General features: G+C 38.5%; 1 protein-coding gene across 1 annotated transcript; it reads left to right on the top strand.

Moving 5' to 3' along the window:
* The first annotated feature begins 3,537 nt into the window (after positions 1-3,537).
* On the top strand, positions 3,538-15,871 carry LOC133664399 (serine/threonine-protein kinase SIK2-like). Its single transcript, XM_062068983.1, has 14 exons — positions 3,538-3,833; positions 5,503-5,692; positions 5,768-5,884; positions 8,303-8,366; positions 8,833-8,994; positions 9,827-9,951; positions 10,035-10,158; positions 10,247-10,467; positions 10,543-10,692; positions 10,775-10,894; positions 11,576-11,807; positions 12,335-12,589; positions 12,701-12,890; positions 13,955-15,871. The coding sequence occupies exons 2-14, from the start codon at positions 5,537-5,539 to the stop codon at positions 14,436-14,438; spliced, it is 2,400 nt and encodes a 799-aa protein (XP_061924967.1). The 5' UTR covers positions 3,538-3,833; positions 5,503-5,536; the 3' UTR covers positions 14,439-15,871.
* The last annotated feature ends 3,139 nt before the right edge of the window (positions 15,872-19,010 follow it).

Here is a 19,010-nt window from a genome sequence, read left to right as displayed (position 1 = left end):
CCCCCTGACAACCGTAGTCCTCTGCAAAGGACATTTGTTTTTTGCATAACGGGGCTGTTTTTCTTCTCCTAAACGTGTAACTGAGAAAAAAATAGGCCATTTATCAACCAAATGAAATTGAATAATGAATAAGAAAATAATTAAAATCTAGACCAAACGCTGGCTCAAATGAGGATATGCTAAGCTATCTGAATAAATTCAACATCTTAGCCAAGCGTCACAGTTGACAAAGTACAATAAATTAGTACAATTTGTGTCCTGGCTGCTCAGTACAACATGGCTACAATTCAACAACAATAATAATAATCAAATTTAAAGAAGGATGGCAAAGACAGAAATGTCTTAGAAGGGTTAACTTCTTTTTACACGTGTATGACCGTGTAAAAACGTTATGAAAAGCTATGCATGAAGTGTGCACCTGCAGACTTGTTGCACCTGCATAACTGCCACAAGTCATCAGAAGGCAAGCAGACAAGCTCAATTAATATTATTATAAAATACAGTACTTAACTTTTTTTTTTACAGTTGAATGTTACCTAAAACATTGCCTGTGCAGTTAATAAAGGTATTATAATGGCGACAATGTTCAATATTTATTTTGGTAAAGATTGTTTTCACTGAGCATGTACACGATGAACATTTATCAGTCCCATGAAAATTGATTAGCTAGTTTTTTGTAATCATATACCAAGAAACAAACATCCATCCATCCATTTTCTACCGCTTGTCCCTTTTGGGGTTGCGGGGGGTGCTGGAGCCTATCTCAGCTGCATTCGGGCGGAAGGCGGGGTACACTCTGGACAAGTCGCCACCTCATCACAGGGCCAACACAGATAGACAGACAACATTCACACTCACATTCACACACTAGGGCCAATTTAGTGTTGCCAATCAACCTATCCCGAGGTGCATGTTTTTTTGGCGGTTGGAGGAAGCCGGAGTACCCGGAGGGAACCCACGCAGTCACGGGGAGAACATGCAAACTCCACACAGAAAGATCTTGAGCTCGGGATTGAACCCAGGACTACTCAGGACCTTCGTATTGTGAGGCACATGCACTAACCCCTGTTTTCCACCGTGTCAAACTAAAATGTCATGATTGATGTGTGGAGGAATATATAATCAATGCCAAGCACCAGGTTTTTAAAGAACTCTTTATTTGCGTCTATGGTTTTGGAAAGAATGTGCCATTTTACACGCCGTCTCGGGATCCATCTTGTTTTGCAGACAAGCATCTCATGTGATGGTAACCTTGAAATCCACACAACAGCTCCCTACGGGGACTTTGAATTTAATTACAGACTACCAGATTAACGGACGGCACGGTCCAATCGCCGCTCTCAATGCGCTATCTTTGTGCGTTTTTGTTTTTTTGTGTGCATTGGTCGACAAGTACACGTGACTAAATAACAGCACGAGTGACACCGCTGGCAGAAACAGCGTGACTCATTACATCCTGCCGTTGTTTGCTGTCGCTGTGTCTGACACTCCAAGTGATTTTTAATTTATAACAAGTGTGCTATTGTGCATGGTGCATGTAAAAAGATGTTTTTAGCTCACACTGACTTGACCTCTCCTGTTACTTCTTTTGTTTTTGCTGCAACAATGCGGACTGTTATGTACGTGTCAGCACTTACACAAAGAACATTCCATCCTGATGCTATCTGCAGTACAGATGACAAGATACGGCTTCGCTCACGCCACTAAAATGAGGACATACTCGGGTTGAATATGCGCTAGCAGCAGGAGCTGTTTGAAACTTGCTCAAAGTTAAAAATTATTGAAACCCAAAAATATAACGAGAACACCACCGGCTAGCCTATGTTACCATCAGTGGTTTAATAGAAGATATATTTTACAATATATTTTATATTTTTAAGATATACTTTAATAGTTTGTATATTTTCCGCAATGGAAACAACTAACAATTTGCAGTCATGTTGTTGTTATAATATAATATACATTTAATGAGAGCTGACGTTAATAGCTAAACGTTGATAAATTCTTTGCATTAGCTTACGTGCTAAAATCCGTAAGATGGCGGGGTATAATGCTTACAACACTCTGGAAAGTTAGCGCCCTCCAGGCATCTGCATAAAGGTTGCAAACACCACTTATAAATCAGATTTTTTGGAATGCAACATCTAAACCTGTATTTTTTCATAGGTAATTAAAAATGCATGTATTAATTTATATTACGTCATTATCATATTTTTATTTCATGTAAATTCTTGAGAAAAATATGTATTTAATTATTTTAATTTTATTTAAAAGCTTGAAAAAAAAACCCAGATGTCATGACTTGATTGTTAAATGATTTCAGTATGTCAACAATAGAAAGAACAGGTTGTGCTGATGGTTGCATAAGACTTTTGAAAATGATGCTTAATTTCTTGGATCCTACAATTAAGTTTTTAATTAATATAATAATTAGATCATTGTAATTAAATGCACATGTAGATTATATTCAATTATGTATACTGTATTATACACATATATATACAAACACAACATGCATAGTTAGATTTTGCATACGACTTTTGAAAATTAAGTTACATTTTTTGGGATCCTACGTCTGAGTTTTCACTTCATTTAATAATGGACTAATTTTAATTAAATGTACAGGTAAATTATATCTAAATATACATATTGCATGTATACACATATATACACACTATGCATATTTATTGTGTTTGTAATGTTGCAATTTATTGCCATACCATATCTCGTTTTAGTGGAATATACTACTTGTTGTTATAACCTATTATAATAGCATTGTAAATAATGTAAATAATTAAATGTATATACTCTGATGATTATCTTGTGTGATGACTGTATTATGATGTTAGTATATATTTGATAGTATATATCTGTATCATGAATCAATTTAAGTGGACAAGTTGAAAAACTTATTCAGGTGTTACCATTTAGTGGTCAATTGTACGGAATATGTACTTCACTGTGCAATCTACTAATAAAAGTTTCAATCAATCAATCAAAGCAATATAAATAAATACTTATATAAGTGTAAAAGTGTCTCCTCTGGGGGGCGCCAGAGAACCTCTGGGTTGTTTTTTTTACTCTAAAATGTATAAAATTGCTAAACTAATTTATGTTCACATAAAAAATAATACATTTTTAGTTACTGCGTTTAAAAAAACTAATTCTAAAAACAATTATACATTTAGATAGTATCGTTTATGTTCTTTAACAATATAATTCAAATAATTGAGTATGAAAAATAAACAAAAAGTAATTGTAAATGTACAAAATGAATGCAAGTACTGTACATAGGAACTTAAGTGAACTGTAGTGCTGACCCTCACCGGTTGCTTCCTCTCTCTGGCGCTCAAACATCACGTGGTGACACATCTCCACCACTGACGTCACCCCGCTCATCTCCCGGCAACCCGTTCACCAGCACTGACGTCACCGGGAGCCCGAGCCTCGCTGTTGCCCCGGCAACCCGCGCCTTGCGCTCGTGCCCGGCCTTGCCTGCACTGAGCTGGGGGCTCTGACGCTAGTGTGACGTTAATATGGTGGCTATCAATTTGTCATGGCGGAGGGCCGGGGAGGAGGGCTAGGAGGCGGAATAGAAGGAGGAGTTCCCCCGAGCCAGAGCTTTCTCACAGCCGCATTCCGGCGGATAGCACCGGCACACAGTGGCAGCACAGCCCCGGGTCGAGTCACAGTATAGCCAGGCGAGGAGGATAAACTTTCTCCCGCTTGTATTTTCATGTTTTTTTAACAACACGACGGTGTAATGGTTCCTTTGTCTGGCTCTTCTTCTCAGAAGCATCACAGAAGGACGTTTATGTCCACTAATTTGTAAGGTAAGACTCCTATTTTTATTTAATTTTCACTTTCTGTCACTATACGGGCGTCAAGTGTATTTAGCCTGAACCATGCTAGCTCAACTTTATTGTACAGTATAAATGTTCAATCATGCTAGCTAACTTTCACCACATTATACTAATACACATTTATCTACAGTACTGTGCTAAAGTCTCACCTTGGTTGTATGAGCAGCTATTCTCATGCCTCTTTATTGGAACAAAACAGCCTCTACTATCTAATAAGTGTATTCAGGTATTTATTGTAGTTACTCAAGCAATAACATGTTTCCAATTCAATTTAAATTGCTTAACAATGTAATGCTGCTATTTACTGTGTCATATATGTAATAATGTGAACACAAGGTCATTTACGGTTGCATTGTATCATACATGTAATGATGACATTACATTAGCTAGTTCCACTCTCTCATTATTTATTCATGTAAATTGCTTCTATAAAGTGTTTCTATGCATATTTTAGTGTCATACTTCCTTGAAAGTGTGCTATTTTCTCAACTTGTGCCTTCTTTTCAATAAATAAATATACAGTATGTAATGTGATGCAATTTTATTATGTCAGATATGTACCGATTATGAGAATTAAAGAACAAATCTCATATATCCACACTTTCATCTTCTACTCATGTCAATTATTGCCTGCATATTTTAGTGTCATACTTGCTTGAAAGTGTGCTATTTTCTCAACTTGTGCCTTCTTTTTAATAGATAAATATACAGAATGTAATGTGATGCAATTTTACTTTGTCAAATATGTACCGATTATGAGAATTTAACAACAAATCTCATATATCCACACTTTCAACTTCTACTTATGTCAATTATTGCCTGTATATTTAAGTTATACATAATACATTTGAATAATTTTATGTCTAATTTTCTTTTAGTGACAGCTTTTGCTTGTGGTTAAAATCAATTAACTAATTAATTTTTCATCCTAAATCATAATAAGTTGCATCTGTGCTGGTATTTACTGTTATTCTATGTCAATGTGAATATAACAAGTCTTTAAAACCACAAAAAATCTAGTGGTGGTTCAAGACTTTTGCAAAGCACTGGACAGTTAATCTTGCTCGTATAATGTTATTGTCCCCAAAAGGGTGCTATTTTCCCAGCTTTTGTCCTCTGTTAAATAGCTTGATATGCTGCAGGGAAACTAAGATGTCACAGCAGCATCCTCACCAAATCTTTTCATACATGTATATACCTTTAAATACAATACAAGCTACGTGAGCAAAAAAAAAATGCAAGAAAGAAAAGATGCTTACATATCCTTATCGGAATTAGGCTGCAAAGCTTTTGGTGGCTTAGCACTGTGTTGTTTATTTGTATATTTAAGTGCCCTATTTGCTAAAATATATGCTATTTTCTTAGTTATATATTGTATGTTTTCTGACTAATGTCTTTTCAACTTACACTTGTATCTGTGCTATTTTCTATGTCACGCATCTAACAATGCGATTTAAACAGCGAAGCAGTGTGCAGTATAAATATCCACAAGTTCATCTTCTGTTGATATGAATTATTACGTTTATTGTTTGTTACTTCAAAAATTGCTTGTCCGTGTGCCCAATGTTGGATCAAAAACTTATTATCTTGTAAAAAGCATGCAAAAATCATTGTACCTTTTATCTCATGTTTACTTTAGTCCAATCGCCCCATCCTCCTGCCTTTGGTGCACCATGGTGATCATGTCAGAGATCAGCCAGGGGCCCCAGCCCAGCTTCGGCCTCCAGGCAAGGCCCCTGCAGGTGGGCTTCTACGAAATCATCCGCACACTAGGCAAAGGAAACTTTGCGGTGGTGAAACTGGCCAAACACAAAGTCACAAAAACACAGGTAAGTGCCTACCTTCTCCTTCTAATACATGCATTTGAATAAGTTTTTAAACTAAATGGTATTGTTTCTCCTCAGGTGGCTATAAAGATTATCGACAAAACGCGACTAAACCCGTCTAATTTAGAGAAAATCTACAGGGAAGTGCAGATTATGAAGCTGCTCAACCATCCTCACATCATCAAACTCTATCAGGTGTGTGTTTATGTGTACATACTTATTATTATTGCAGCTTCACTAGAAAGTCTGTCTGAACAACGTGAGAAAGTGTTGTATTTCTTCACAACCTTGTCATTAATTGTCCAGTGTGTTGTATCTTAAGTCACTCGACCCGTGCGGTCATTTGCTGATTCAGAGACCACATTAGCTTAGTGCAATCCCCTTTGACCTCTAATGTGTGTGTATGTGTTTTTAAAGATTCAGTGTAACACCCAATGTTGTGTCAATAAATGCATTGAACAGTGCATCCATAAGATGCTATTTTTTTTGTCAAACAATGGTTATATAAGTTGTGGAGTTTGCAAGAAAGGGGTTGCGGGGATCACGTTGGTTGACAGTGCTTAGCGTTAAGTCCGATTAGCGTCCGTTGCATGTGCAATGTGTCTGCCCGTCACGTGAAGGCCTCCCCCTCTAAGATAATCATATTGGTGAATTAAGAGAGGATCGGCTCAGCTGGCTCTGCGTGACACGCGTCTGGCAACCAAACCACACAACATACGGCAACAGTAAACAACTGCTCATTTTCTTTCTCTTATTCTTATGGCCTTTGGTTTACGCTCTGATGTGTTTTTCTTTGCCCTGCTTTGTAATATGTGATATTATTAATTACATTTCCAGGTCTAAGATGGCTCAGTTTGTGAATCTTAAAACAGATTGATGATATGTTGTTTGTGTTTTGTTGTAGGCCTTTATATGGCAATTTGAATAAGTCTTGTTAACAGGAAAAAGTGTCATTCACTGATGTGAAAGTGTCTGTGCTCACACCAAACAAGCAGTTATTAACCTAAAAATGAAAATACTGTATATGATAAACCAAGATTCATTGGCATCGGGGCTATTAGAAAGTTTTTTTTTGGTCCAAATGTTTCAATTACTATAATGTAAGTAATAAGATAATCGGAAGGAAAATTACCATAAGGGTAGGAAAAAAAGAAATATGAATACATTTTCAATCTCACATTACTATTGTATTTCCATAACATTAACACTTTTTTTGCAATAAAATTACAGTTTTTTTCCGGGTAGAATTATTCTTGTAATATTTTGACTTAGTTCTTGTTGTAGACTTTTTTTAATATGTATTTTTTTGTACTTTTACACATTTTTTACCGTAGTATTACAACTTTACTCTTCTCATAGTAACTAGATTCGTGTAACATTTTAAGGTTTTCTTTTTCATTGTAAAATTAAAAACATTTTGTCTCGCAAGTTTTCTACTTTAATTTAGTAATATTAAATAAAGTTAATTCTTGTGACATAACTTATTTTTTTTAGCGTCACAAATATATACCCTTAAGTTTTCCTAAGCATTGCAACTTTTGGCATACTGTACGATTACAATGTTATCCTTGTATAATACAGGATTACTTTTTTTCTCTTGACACGATGTCTTTTTTGTGCTTTCTCACTGTTCCATGAAACCTGATTAGCGAGATCGAAATCCTCCGTCTATGGCTCTAACAATTACATAAACTGCATATTTGTATAAGTCATTAGTTTCACACATTGTTTCATGGCCTCGTCTAGAATGTGAATGACAAACAAAATGAGTGAGTCAGCCTTTTTAGCCCTACCTTGTCAAATCTGTCACATACGCATCATGTTATTTTCTCGCCGGGTCGCACGTCAGTGAAGCTACCGTAGCCTCCATTGCTCTCTGACCCTGTGTTAGCCTTTAAATTTGCACCACAAGACGCCTTCTTTGCTTTACCGCCGCAGCACTTGATGTGCTCTGCGAGATCTCCATTGCTGTGACGTCAGCTGCACCTTGAGGTGACATGTCGTCGTCTCCCCCGCCTCGAGTGCTGCTCCTTCTCGCATATAAATGTGTCTACTCTTTCGACTCAAATGATTGGGAATGATCTAATATTCTTCCGGTTGGACACAAGCCAAACATTACAGTTACAAATGATAATGCTGTAGTTGCGCAACTTTCACTCTCAGCTGATTTGATTTGGTAGATGAATAGATTCCCAAAATGAGATGGAAAGGTTGAGAATGTTGTCAGCTGCCCGACAAGCAGATTGTTGGGCCATGTGAGCAGTGCCTGCAAACTTCTGTTTCTTAGAAAATAAATTCAGGAAATCCAACACGGCCCTCCTTTTTGGAACTGGGCCGACAGGCTTCCTTAATGACAGGCAGAGAGGCTCAGTCCCTTGGAAAAGACACTTTTTGCCCGTTCTGTTTTTTCAAGCAATGTCTGAACTTTGGAGTTAGTCACAAGCTGTTCAATATTGTGATTGAATTGCACACAGTTGCTGGTTAAAACAAAACTCACTTGTACTGCTGTGATGTACCAATTTTGCGGGTTTTCTGTGTGAAACTGGCTGACTTTATTTCCCCACATGATCCCAATAATAGTGGGTTTCTTTCTGTTTTCTCTCTACGTTTTAGGTCATGGAGACCAAAGACATGCTGTACATTGTGACAGAATATGCAAAGAATGGGGAGATGTTCGGTGAGTACGACTGCACTGTGACAAATAGCACGTTAACAAACACAATACTTTATTTTCTTCTACGCAAGGTGTTAAACTTCATAGCATCCACAGACTAGTTAAGATTGAATCAACAGTGCCTCTGCTGGTTGCAGCCATGTAGTGCACTCAATTCTGTCTCCATTGCTTCAAGACCGGATTAATCAATTATTATGATCATTTTACTACTCGTATAAATGCTGAGATATTACGGCTGTTGGGCTGTTAATTTTGCATGTTTGTAACCTATACCTGAGACCTCAACATGTTAGTTCATTTTGACAAAAGCTGGAATCATTTTTCATTGAAATATGATTATGCAAGAATGCTCAAGTATTGGTTCCATTCACCCAGATTGCAAAGATACAGTCTCTTATGCCACTTTGTTTTTGCTTTGTTTGTTTTCAAAGGGATTTCTAACAATCTCACCATCATTTCTTAACTTCAGATCACTTGACCTCGAACGGCCGCATGAGTGAAGACGAAGCGCGGAAGAAGTTCTGGCAGATTCTCACGGCGGTCGACTACTGCCACCAGCACCACATTGTCCACCGTGACCTCAAAACCGAGAACCTGCTGCTCGATGCCAACATGAACATCAAGCTAGCCGGTACGTTCGGTTATATGAGTCAATAAGCATTTACTGCAGTTTCATTCCCATAAAAGGAATGTGCAAAGCCTCAAGATTGCCGCCTCTGTCTGATTGCTGCGCTGTCTATGCGCTAATTAAGTGTGATAATTGGCCGTGTAAGCATGTGGCATGCAAGGAAGTTACGCCGGCACGCAAGAGAACAAGCAAGCTAGTCACTGCCGAGCTATGATGTAACGCGGGGCCGTGAATATTGAACTGGGAAAAGTTGTACAGGACGAAAAAGTAGAGCTTTAGTGAGGTCATGACGAAAGGTGTTCTTCCACACCCAACTCACCTTAAAATATACGGTCCTCAAATATTGCGGCTTCACCAATTTGCAGATTTTTTTGGAAATATTTTTTTAAAGCATATCCTACAAATTATTGGTCCTAAAGTAAGCATTTTCAAGCATAAACATGGCTAAATAAACTACAAATATCAATAGTATTGTCGTATTGGCAATTGGCCACTAGAGAAGACCTCACCAATCAGTATTGTGGCCACTGTTTGACTCAGCCTCAAGCAACATCTATATTGGTTTAAAAGAGTGTAAAGGTAAACAGGTTGTTATGCTTTAGCTATGAAAATACACGATTTATAATTAATGAGTCCTACTTTGTGGAAACTAATTTATTCATGTCCACACCAATTAACAACAATAAACGAGGGACGACTGTATATTGCACAGCAGCAGCAAAACCAATGTTGCAATTAAGTTTAAGAGCTTTTTTATTCTTAAAGCTAGGAAATAAATTTTAATATTTGTTGTCGTCTTAATTGCATAATCATTTGTTCTGTGGTTATTTTGTAGATTTTGGATTTGGCAACTTCTACAATGCAGGGGAGCCTCTGTCGACATGGTGCGGCAGCCCCCCTTATGCGGCCCCCGAGGTTTTTGAGGGCAAGGAGTATGAAGGCCCTCAACTTGACATTTGGGTAAGCTCTTATAAAAAAAATGAAGCAAGACATGTGTTATATGTAATATTTACGCCATGTGTATTCCTCCCCCGCCCCCACAGAGCCTCGGAGTGGTGCTTTACGTGCTGGTGTGTGGCTCGCTTCCATTCGACGGGCCCAGCCTTCCTACACTCAAGCAGAGAGTCACTGAGGGACGCTTCAGAATCCCCTTCTTCATGTCCCAAGGTAGCTAGCAATTAACACTACAGATAGCACTGATTATTTCTCGTGAAAGAAAAAGAAAACTAACTGGCTCACAAACAATCCCCTCCAGAGTGTGAAAACCTCATCCGAAAGATGTTGGTTGTGGACCCGGCTAAGAGGATCACCGTGGCCCAGATCAAGCAGCACCGCTGGATGCTGGCAGACCCCTCAGCCGCCCATCAGTTTTTGAGCCACTCCTTGACAGAGTACAACTCCAACTTGGGGGACTACAGTGAACCCGTGCTGGGCATCATGAACACTCTGGGGATTGATCGCCAGAGGACCATCGAGGTGAGCCAGACTTACAAAACTAGAAAAAGAGCTTTAGCAGTGGCGACAAAGCTAACCTTATTGTTTGGCCTCCAGTCTTTGCAGAGCAGCAGCTACAATCACTTCTCAGCCATCTACTACCTGCTGCTGGAGAGGGTCAAAGAGCATCGCAACCAGCAGCTCAGCAGGCAATGTGGAAGCTGGATCCAAAGACCCAGGAGCATCTCCGACACCACCGGAGCGGATGTAAGTTTCATCGATAAACAAACCAGCTGACTTTTTTTAGCCAAATAAAAAAATCGGTTCTAAAAGTCTTTATGATTTGCAGCAAATCGTCATGAAATCTGGTGACGGCTTTAGAACAGCGGCGTTCTCGATTCCACCCAAAAAGTCTCAAGCTGCTCCCGTCTACTTTGAGATGGAATGTGATCAAGGTGGAATGATCCAAGTAAGTACAGAACAACAGATTACAAAGGCTACCGGTATTATTATTATTATTATTATTTTGCATGCCTTGGCCTAATTTGATAAATATTTAAAGCTACAGATAAAAAAATATAAATCTAAGATTTCCCTTCACTAATTTGGCTAACTCTTGTATTTTTATAGTTGAAAATTTGGATCTAAAAAACTATAAATATCCACATTTACCCAGGAAACAGCTGGTACATTGATCAATTCCAAAACATTGAAGACCAATCTCTTTTTTTACAGACTTGAGGAAATTATTTTTATATTATTTTAAAATACCTTTAAAATACTTTGCCCCCCAAATGTATATAATTTAAACTGATTATTACATTGTATATATATATATATATATATATATATATATGTATATATATATATATAACATAATGAAAACATTTATTATATAAAAAAAATATATATAAATTTTTTTTTTTTTAAATATATATGATATTAATATAAAGCGCTATTACGTTCATGAAAGAGTAATTGTTAAGATAAATGTTGAGTAATAATTACACACTGAAAGAGGTAGGTTGTTCAATGCAGGAAGGCGGGACTTAAACAGAATCCTAAGCCACAATGCAGTAGGACAATACATGCCAACTGAGGTAGTAAAACCCCTGTTTAATGCGGTTACTCACCTCCTCTCTTCCTACAGCGCGTGGTCTCTCCGGTGGAGGCCAGCCTCAACCGCCTGCTGTGGAACCGCTCGATTTCGCCCAACAGCCTGCTGGAGACCAGCATAAGCGAGGAGGTGCGACCTCGAGACCTGGAAGAGGAGGAGGCGGTAGAAAGTCTCAGCCCTCTGATGCCCCCCGTCGCCACCACCTCCCGCCGGCACACTCTGGCCGAGGTCCACTCCGCCCGCTTTCACCAGGGCAACCCTCCATGTAAGTAGTCGTCACCTCCATTCTGCCATCTAGGATAAGAACATAATATTGATTGTGGTCATGTTTATTTTCAACATAAAGTTACATTGAAGAAAATCCTATTTACACCCGCACAACTCAATGTGTTTGAAAAGGAGTAGGAAGAAGTATCTTATATAATCTCATCCCTTACCTATCAATATTTCAACGATTAAAAAATATGATAAGTAGTAATTAGTTTTTATAATATTTTATTTAATAGATTATATAGTACTTTGAAAAATGCTGGGCTTGGTGACATTTAATTATTTTTATTTTTCTGCCTGTTCTATGGTTACCGTCATATTTTTCCTAAAGCAAAAGAAAGGCAATGATGTTATGACATAGCTGAAAAATCATTGCACTTAAAGTATTAACACCAATCAAATTTTTCTATCATCCGCTAAATAAATATTTGCGAATTGATATATGCCGCACCAGGCCTCAAATTGTGTGTGCATTTATTTAAAAAATTCCAAGTTAATTTTAATTTCTATGTCTACTTTCAGGTATCATGGTCAGTCCATCTGAGGGCGCCTCGTCCGACGGCTGTCTAAAGTCGTCATCTAGTCCCGCCCGCGCTCTGCAGGCTCATACGCGGGACATGTCAACACCTACGGCCTGCGGGGCCAAAGAGGGGGCCCTCCTGCCTGCAGGCGCCCCCCTGACCCTCTCCTCTCACCTCCTGCCCCAAGTCCAGGGCAGCCTTCCTTCCGCAAGCTTCCAGGAGGGTCGAAGAGCCTCTGACACCTCCCTAACACAAGGTACCACCAGAGCAGCGCGGTGAATTCCGGCCTAATTTTCATCCTCTGTCTCATGTCTGACCTCAGATCACAAGGTGGTATTGTGTAACATTCCCATGTCTCTGTCGGCAGGCCTCAAAGCATTCCGCCAGCAACTGAGGAAAAATACTCGCACCAAAGGGCTCCTGGGATTGAACAAGATCAAGGGTTTGACCAGGCAGCTGGCTCCGCCCCCGTCGTGTAACCGGGGCAGCCGCGGTTCCCTGGGCCCCGCCCTATCCGAACATCGCAGCATGCTGGAGGAAGTGCTGCATCAGCAACGGTGAGTCACATAAAAGCCTGATCCGCCTAACAGTCATACTAGTGTAAAAAGAAGCTGACCACTGTTACGATAAAAATTAAAAACAAGATCGGTCAATAAACATTAAGGAGTCTTTTAAAAAATGTATGAGATTGTTTTTTTAATCAATTTTTGCAAATTATTGTGATTCCGCTGTGAATCTATTTTTGTTCAGCACCCTTATTGGAGATTGTAAATTGTAATACAAGCGTAAAAAGAAGCTAAGTGCTGTTTAGGTGAAGATGAGACTTGCAGTTCACCTTTAAACACTGTTAGACACACGTCAAAAGAAGCTAACCATTAATCAGATCAAAGGTTTCAAGTAGGGCTGCAACTAACAACTAATTTGATGATTGATTAATCTGTCGATTATTAATTCGATTAATCGATTAATGATCGAATAAAAGAGACAAACTACATTTCTATCCTTTCCAGTATTTTATTGAAAAAAACCAGCATACTAGCACCATACTGATTTTGATTATTGTTTTTCAGCTGTTTGTAAATGTTGCAGTTTATAAATAAAATTGTATTTATAAAAAAAAAAAAAGTTTAAAAAAATATATATAAATAAAAAAAGGAGCCTCTCCGCATACCATAGATACAACGAATCGATGACTAAATTAATCGGCAACTAATTTTATAATCGATTTTAATCGATTAGTTGTTGCAGCCCTAGTTTCAAGTTGCTTCGCATAAAGACTTTGCGCGTTGCACTTTTTAGCATTCTCATTTGTTATAAAAGTGTAAAAAGAAGCAACCCACTATTCAACGCTGAAACAATCAAACGCGTGCTACCCAACACGAATGAGTCTTTTCATGTAAACTTGACGCCATATTGTACTGAACAACCACGAACACAGGCGTGTGTAGGGTGTACAATGTTCCATTTCCTGTTCTATGGTTATCATCACGTTTTCTCTTTTCCATCACTCACAAAAAAGCGTAAAGTGGAGCTAATTCTTTAGTTTTCCAACAATGTTGGTTGTATTCCGAATTCTGCTAAAAGTACATAGAGTGATAATTTGTTTCTTTTTTTTTTCCAGAATGCTGCAGATCCAGCACCAGCCGCACCAACCTCAGGTCCAGGCTGCTCAGGCAGGACCTACCCAGAATCCCCTGCTGTTCCTGTCCCAACAGCAGCCGTCCTCTCCTCCGCCTACTTCAGTATTTGCTCCCTCCTCCCTAATGGAGGCCCCCTGCCTCCTCCAGAGCGAGCCTCAGCACACTCTGCCTGCTCCGCCAGTGGTCCTGCAGCACGGCCTTTGGAAACAATGCCTGGAGACCACCACCACCACCTCCTCCATGTCACCCGTGGCCTCCGCCGCTTACCTCCTGGAGGCCCGTCTGCACATCAGCCCTCATGTCCACCATCACCACCATCATCATCATCATCATCACCACCACGTGGGCTTACAACAGCCGGGGGTTGCACACTTGGACAACAACCACCCCGCCGTGTGGGGAATGGGCTCCAGAGTGGAACCTGACATGCAGAAGCCACTGAGCAGCTGCGTGATGGTCAAATAAGAAGAGCACTCATTAAAAAAATAAAGAACAAGAAGACAAGGACAGCGTTAAGCTTTTGATATCATATAAGCTAAAAGAGCAATAACCAAACTCTGCACAGAGAAGCAATAATAAGACTTGAATGAAGAAAGGAGGCACCATCTTTTTTCCTTCTCCTTCTTTGTCCTGGAGTGAGGACCAAAACAAATCTTTATGTGTCTTCTGGCCTCTCCTGACTGGCGCCGTGCAATTTTAACACTATTCATAAAATGAAACTGTGAGCTCTCTTTTTCATTTTTCTTTTCTTTTAATTAATGTGCAAGCTGTGCAAATGCTGCTTTTTTTTGTACCTCATAAGACGACAGTAAAGGAACTAGGCTTTTTTTTTTTGTCAGCAAAGCACAACAACTACCGGTACCTTGCATCCAGCACATTGTCAGCACCCTCTGGTTTTAGTCTACTACCACGTAGTATTAGGACGCACCTACTCAGACCTTGTCTGTCCAACAGTGGACAAAGAAATGGAAACGGATCCACAGGCTCATAGAAAGAACTTTTATTTGGTTGGTGCTCAGACTGCTATGAGTCCCGCTGGTGGTACACAAGGTTTTTTCTCCTCATTAGAACAATGGCTTGGAAACAGGAGTTGGCAGACAAATTCTCCCAGACCTTAAAAAAACACTATCAACGACGAATAATCCCATTTTTGCGACTGCCATTTGCCGTCACGGTTTAGCGTTGAACATGTGGCTACTAATTTTGCAAATTCCGTTTTTCCGCAGTACTGGATCATGGTTGTGTACCACAAGCGGCGCTTGTACCACAGTTACAGAATATCGGATCTATGGAAATGTAGAGCAATAAGCATAATCAGGAGCCAAGAGTGCAATAGGTTGACATAGGAGGCTGACAGGTACGAGATGTTTATTGTAGTTTTTATTTCAACCAAAGAGCCGAAGAAGAGCGCCATGGAAACATGAGCGAGTTTTCACAGTGTAGCACAGCCCAGGCTGTCACATTATAAACCTACAGTAGCAATATATTAGTGCAAAGATCCACGTAGGAAACGTTGCAGTGTCGATACATTTGCACTCATTACCAACCCTTGTGCCTTTTTATATGAACAAAAAATGTGCAAGCTCCCACTCTCACACACACACAATGCTCCTTGCTCTGTGTGAAAAGAAGAAGCAGGATTGCACTTTATTCCTATTGCTAGCGTTTGTTTGTCGTCGCGACTGAAACACTAAAAAAGAAAAAACTACGTGACGCAGAAACTTTTTTTGATAAATGTTTTTTGGATAAGACGGAGTATTTCATGTTTGTTTTTCCTGATTTGTTACTTGACTGACTGTGTGTGTGTTTGTGGAAGAATGTCCTTTGAAGAATTGTTTATTTATGTGGCTATTTATTTGAATAAAATTCACTTCCTAAACGACTCAGTCGTTTGTATCGCTTTGTTATCCAAGGTATATTCACTGATAACATATCAGTGGTTCATTTTAACACACTTTTAGCCTCAAGACTTTGACAGTATTCCAATATTGGGGTTTTATCATTTTTAGTTTTAGAGTAATAAATTACTGTGTGGCAATTAATTGTTACACTGTTCATTATTTTAAATTGCCAAGAAAATGGCAGATAATTCTAGGATTTAAATTTTCTTAACTGTTAATGCTGCATTATCAATCAAGATCATTCATGGTATTACATCATGTATCGTCAAAAATAAAAACACTAGTCAAAGATCCTCTATGACAGGAGCTTGTTGCTGTTTTGAAAAGGACCTACTGCAAAACAGCCCTAGTCAAAGATCCTCTATGCTGTCTTGAAGGACCTGCAAAAAATAATTGTCTTATCTACAGCAAAAACCTTAGTCAAAGATTGTTTGTATATAAAAAAAAAAGGAGCACCCTGCTGTTTTTAGGTACCTAATACAAAAACACGACTCAAAGATCCTTTAAATGACAGAAGCCCTTTGTTGTTTGTAACACCCATCGCAAAAACTCTTGTCAAAGATCCTTAATATAGATGGAGTTGGGGCGGTATAGCTCGGTTGGTAGAGTGGCCGTGCCAGCAACTTGAGGGTTGCAGGTTCAATTCCCGCTTCCGCCATCCTAGTCACTGCCGTTGTGTCCTTGGGCAAGACACTTTACCCACCTGCTCCCAGTGCCACCCACACTGGTTTAAATGTAACTTAGATATTGGGTTTCACAATGTAAAGCGCTTTGAGTCACTTGAGAAAAAGCGCTATATAAATGTAATTCACACTTCACAATATGACAGGAATGTTCTGCTGTCTTTAAGTGCCCACAATTTAAGCATATTTTGTGTTTTTGCCATAAAAAATTGATTTTCTTAAAGGGGAACTGCACTTTTTTAGAATGTTGCCAATCGTTCAAAATCATTACGAAAAACATGACCACGGATGTTTTTTTTTTTATGCATTCTAAATATTAAATAAATGCGATCAAAAGTCAGTTTACAACGGAGCCTATATGGGAGCTGCCTATTAAGCCCTTAAAAAAACATCCAAACACCTCCATTGAGGTTTTATACACATGATGTAAGTATATATGTAATGTAGTAACAAGCACAGTTATAATACTTAATATTTACGCATTTTGATCATTTTAAGCATACGCGCCACAATTTTAAAAACGCATCACGTTTGCTTCTCTTTTTTTTTTTAACATCACAGACTATTACTCACTGCAGACTTCATGAGAGCCAAAAACATAATAAAATATCACTTACAGTGCAATGTCTGCTGTCATTAGCATGCCGACTGCTAGGATGTTCATATAGTCCCATTTAGATGAATGACTCGCAAAGAAAAGGGGAGTGGAACCAAGCGTCTTTTGTCGCTCTCGCCATTCCCAGGTCTAAATTGGCTGTCAAAGTGAACCAACTTGTCAGAATACATCCTCATTTTTCTACTATCCAGGTGAGAGGCTTAATTTATGATCTAAAATAAAATTTGACGAGCAAGGGAGCAGCTGATCAGTCGATGATGTCAACATTGTTGAGTTTGTGTTTATTTGGAACATGCATGCATACAACATGATACATCACAATTTCCATTTTATCTATTCAACATGTTCGAAAATGAGTAGGAAGAAGCAGAGCTTATTTAATCCTACCCCTTTTCCTTTACATAGCAGTTGTTAGAACTTTTGTTCACTTCCTGTTCGCAATTTATTCAAATGTTTTAAACTCAATTTTTCTCTTAAGATTATTTTGGCACGAATGCTTGTGATCACAGCGCCGCTATAAATAGTTTGTCTGCGATTTTATTTTTATTTTTTTCATAAAGAAATACAATTATGTGTGCTTACGGACTGTATACCTGCAGACTGTATTGATCTATATTGATATATAATGTATATATTGTGTTTTTTAAGTTGATTTAATTAAAAAATTTTTAAAAAAAATTAAAAAAAAAAATTTATTTCTTGTGCGGCCCGGTACCAATCGGCCCGGTGGTTGGGGACCACTGATCTAAAGTGTACAAGCTTTAGTATAGCCTGTAGAGGCCCGATGATCTGGAATGAGATTGATAGCTCTATAAAAGAATCACATTCTTTAAACATTTTTAAAAAGCTGTTTAAGCTAAATTTATTGCGACGTTATGCTTAGTACATTTAGCACACCCCTTACGGTTGAAGAATTCACATTAGTCGCATGATTTTGGTCTTGACCTCTGTATGTATGATGAGATTATGGCAGATCTTCAAGATGCAATCTTTTAATCAAATTTGAATAATAGGATAGTGAGATTGATTTGGTGGATTTAAAGATTCTTTTTTTATTTATAAATGAAATTGTAAATGGGTATTTGGTGGGTAGATTTTGAAATGTATCGGATTGTACTGTATTTTGTATATTATATGATGATGTATATTTTAACTGTGGCTCCCTGTCCATAAGATGTGTGCTTCTAGGGATGACCTTTTTGCAGAACGGATCTGATATTAACAAAAGAAACAATATTGAAATACAAAACTATGTCTGTCTGTAAATACTGTAAATACAAAAATAAAACTGGTCCCCAGGACCAAACTTGAGGGGAGCCCTAAACATTAAAAAAAAAAACATTTATATTGTATTAGTTTCAATAATGGAAAATATCAAAATGGCCCCCGCATGCTTCGATTTTTCAGTGTGCGGCCCTCAGTGGAAAATGACCTATTGCAGCAAGTGTAGGTAAAAATCCTATAAGACAGGCCCCCTGTGCGTGTTTAAGAACACAGCAAAACATGCTTGTCAGAGATCCTTTATACCAGGGTTTTTCAACCTTTTTGGAGCCAAGGCACATTTTTTTTTCATTTAAAAAATCCGGAGGCCCTGCACCAGCAGAAATCATTAAAAAATGAAACTCAGACAATAAAAAGTTGTCGCAATTGTTGGATATGAATTTAAACCATAACCAACCATGCATCAATATAGCTCTTGTCTCAAAGTAGGTGTACTGTCACGACCTGTCACATCACACACCCTGACTTATTTTGAGTTAATTGCTGTTTTCCTGTGTGTAGTGTTTTAGTTCTTGTCTTGCGCTCCTATTTTGGTGGCTTTTTCTTTCTTATTTTC

Source organism: Entelurus aequoreus, linkage group LG14 (assembly GCF_033978785.1).
Source record: "Entelurus aequoreus isolate RoL-2023_Sb linkage group LG14, RoL_Eaeq_v1.1, whole genome shotgun sequence".
Lineage (NCBI taxonomy): Eukaryota > Metazoa > Chordata > Actinopteri > Syngnathiformes > Syngnathidae > Entelurus > Entelurus aequoreus.
This window is presented reverse-complemented; position numbering and strand designations above follow the sequence as displayed.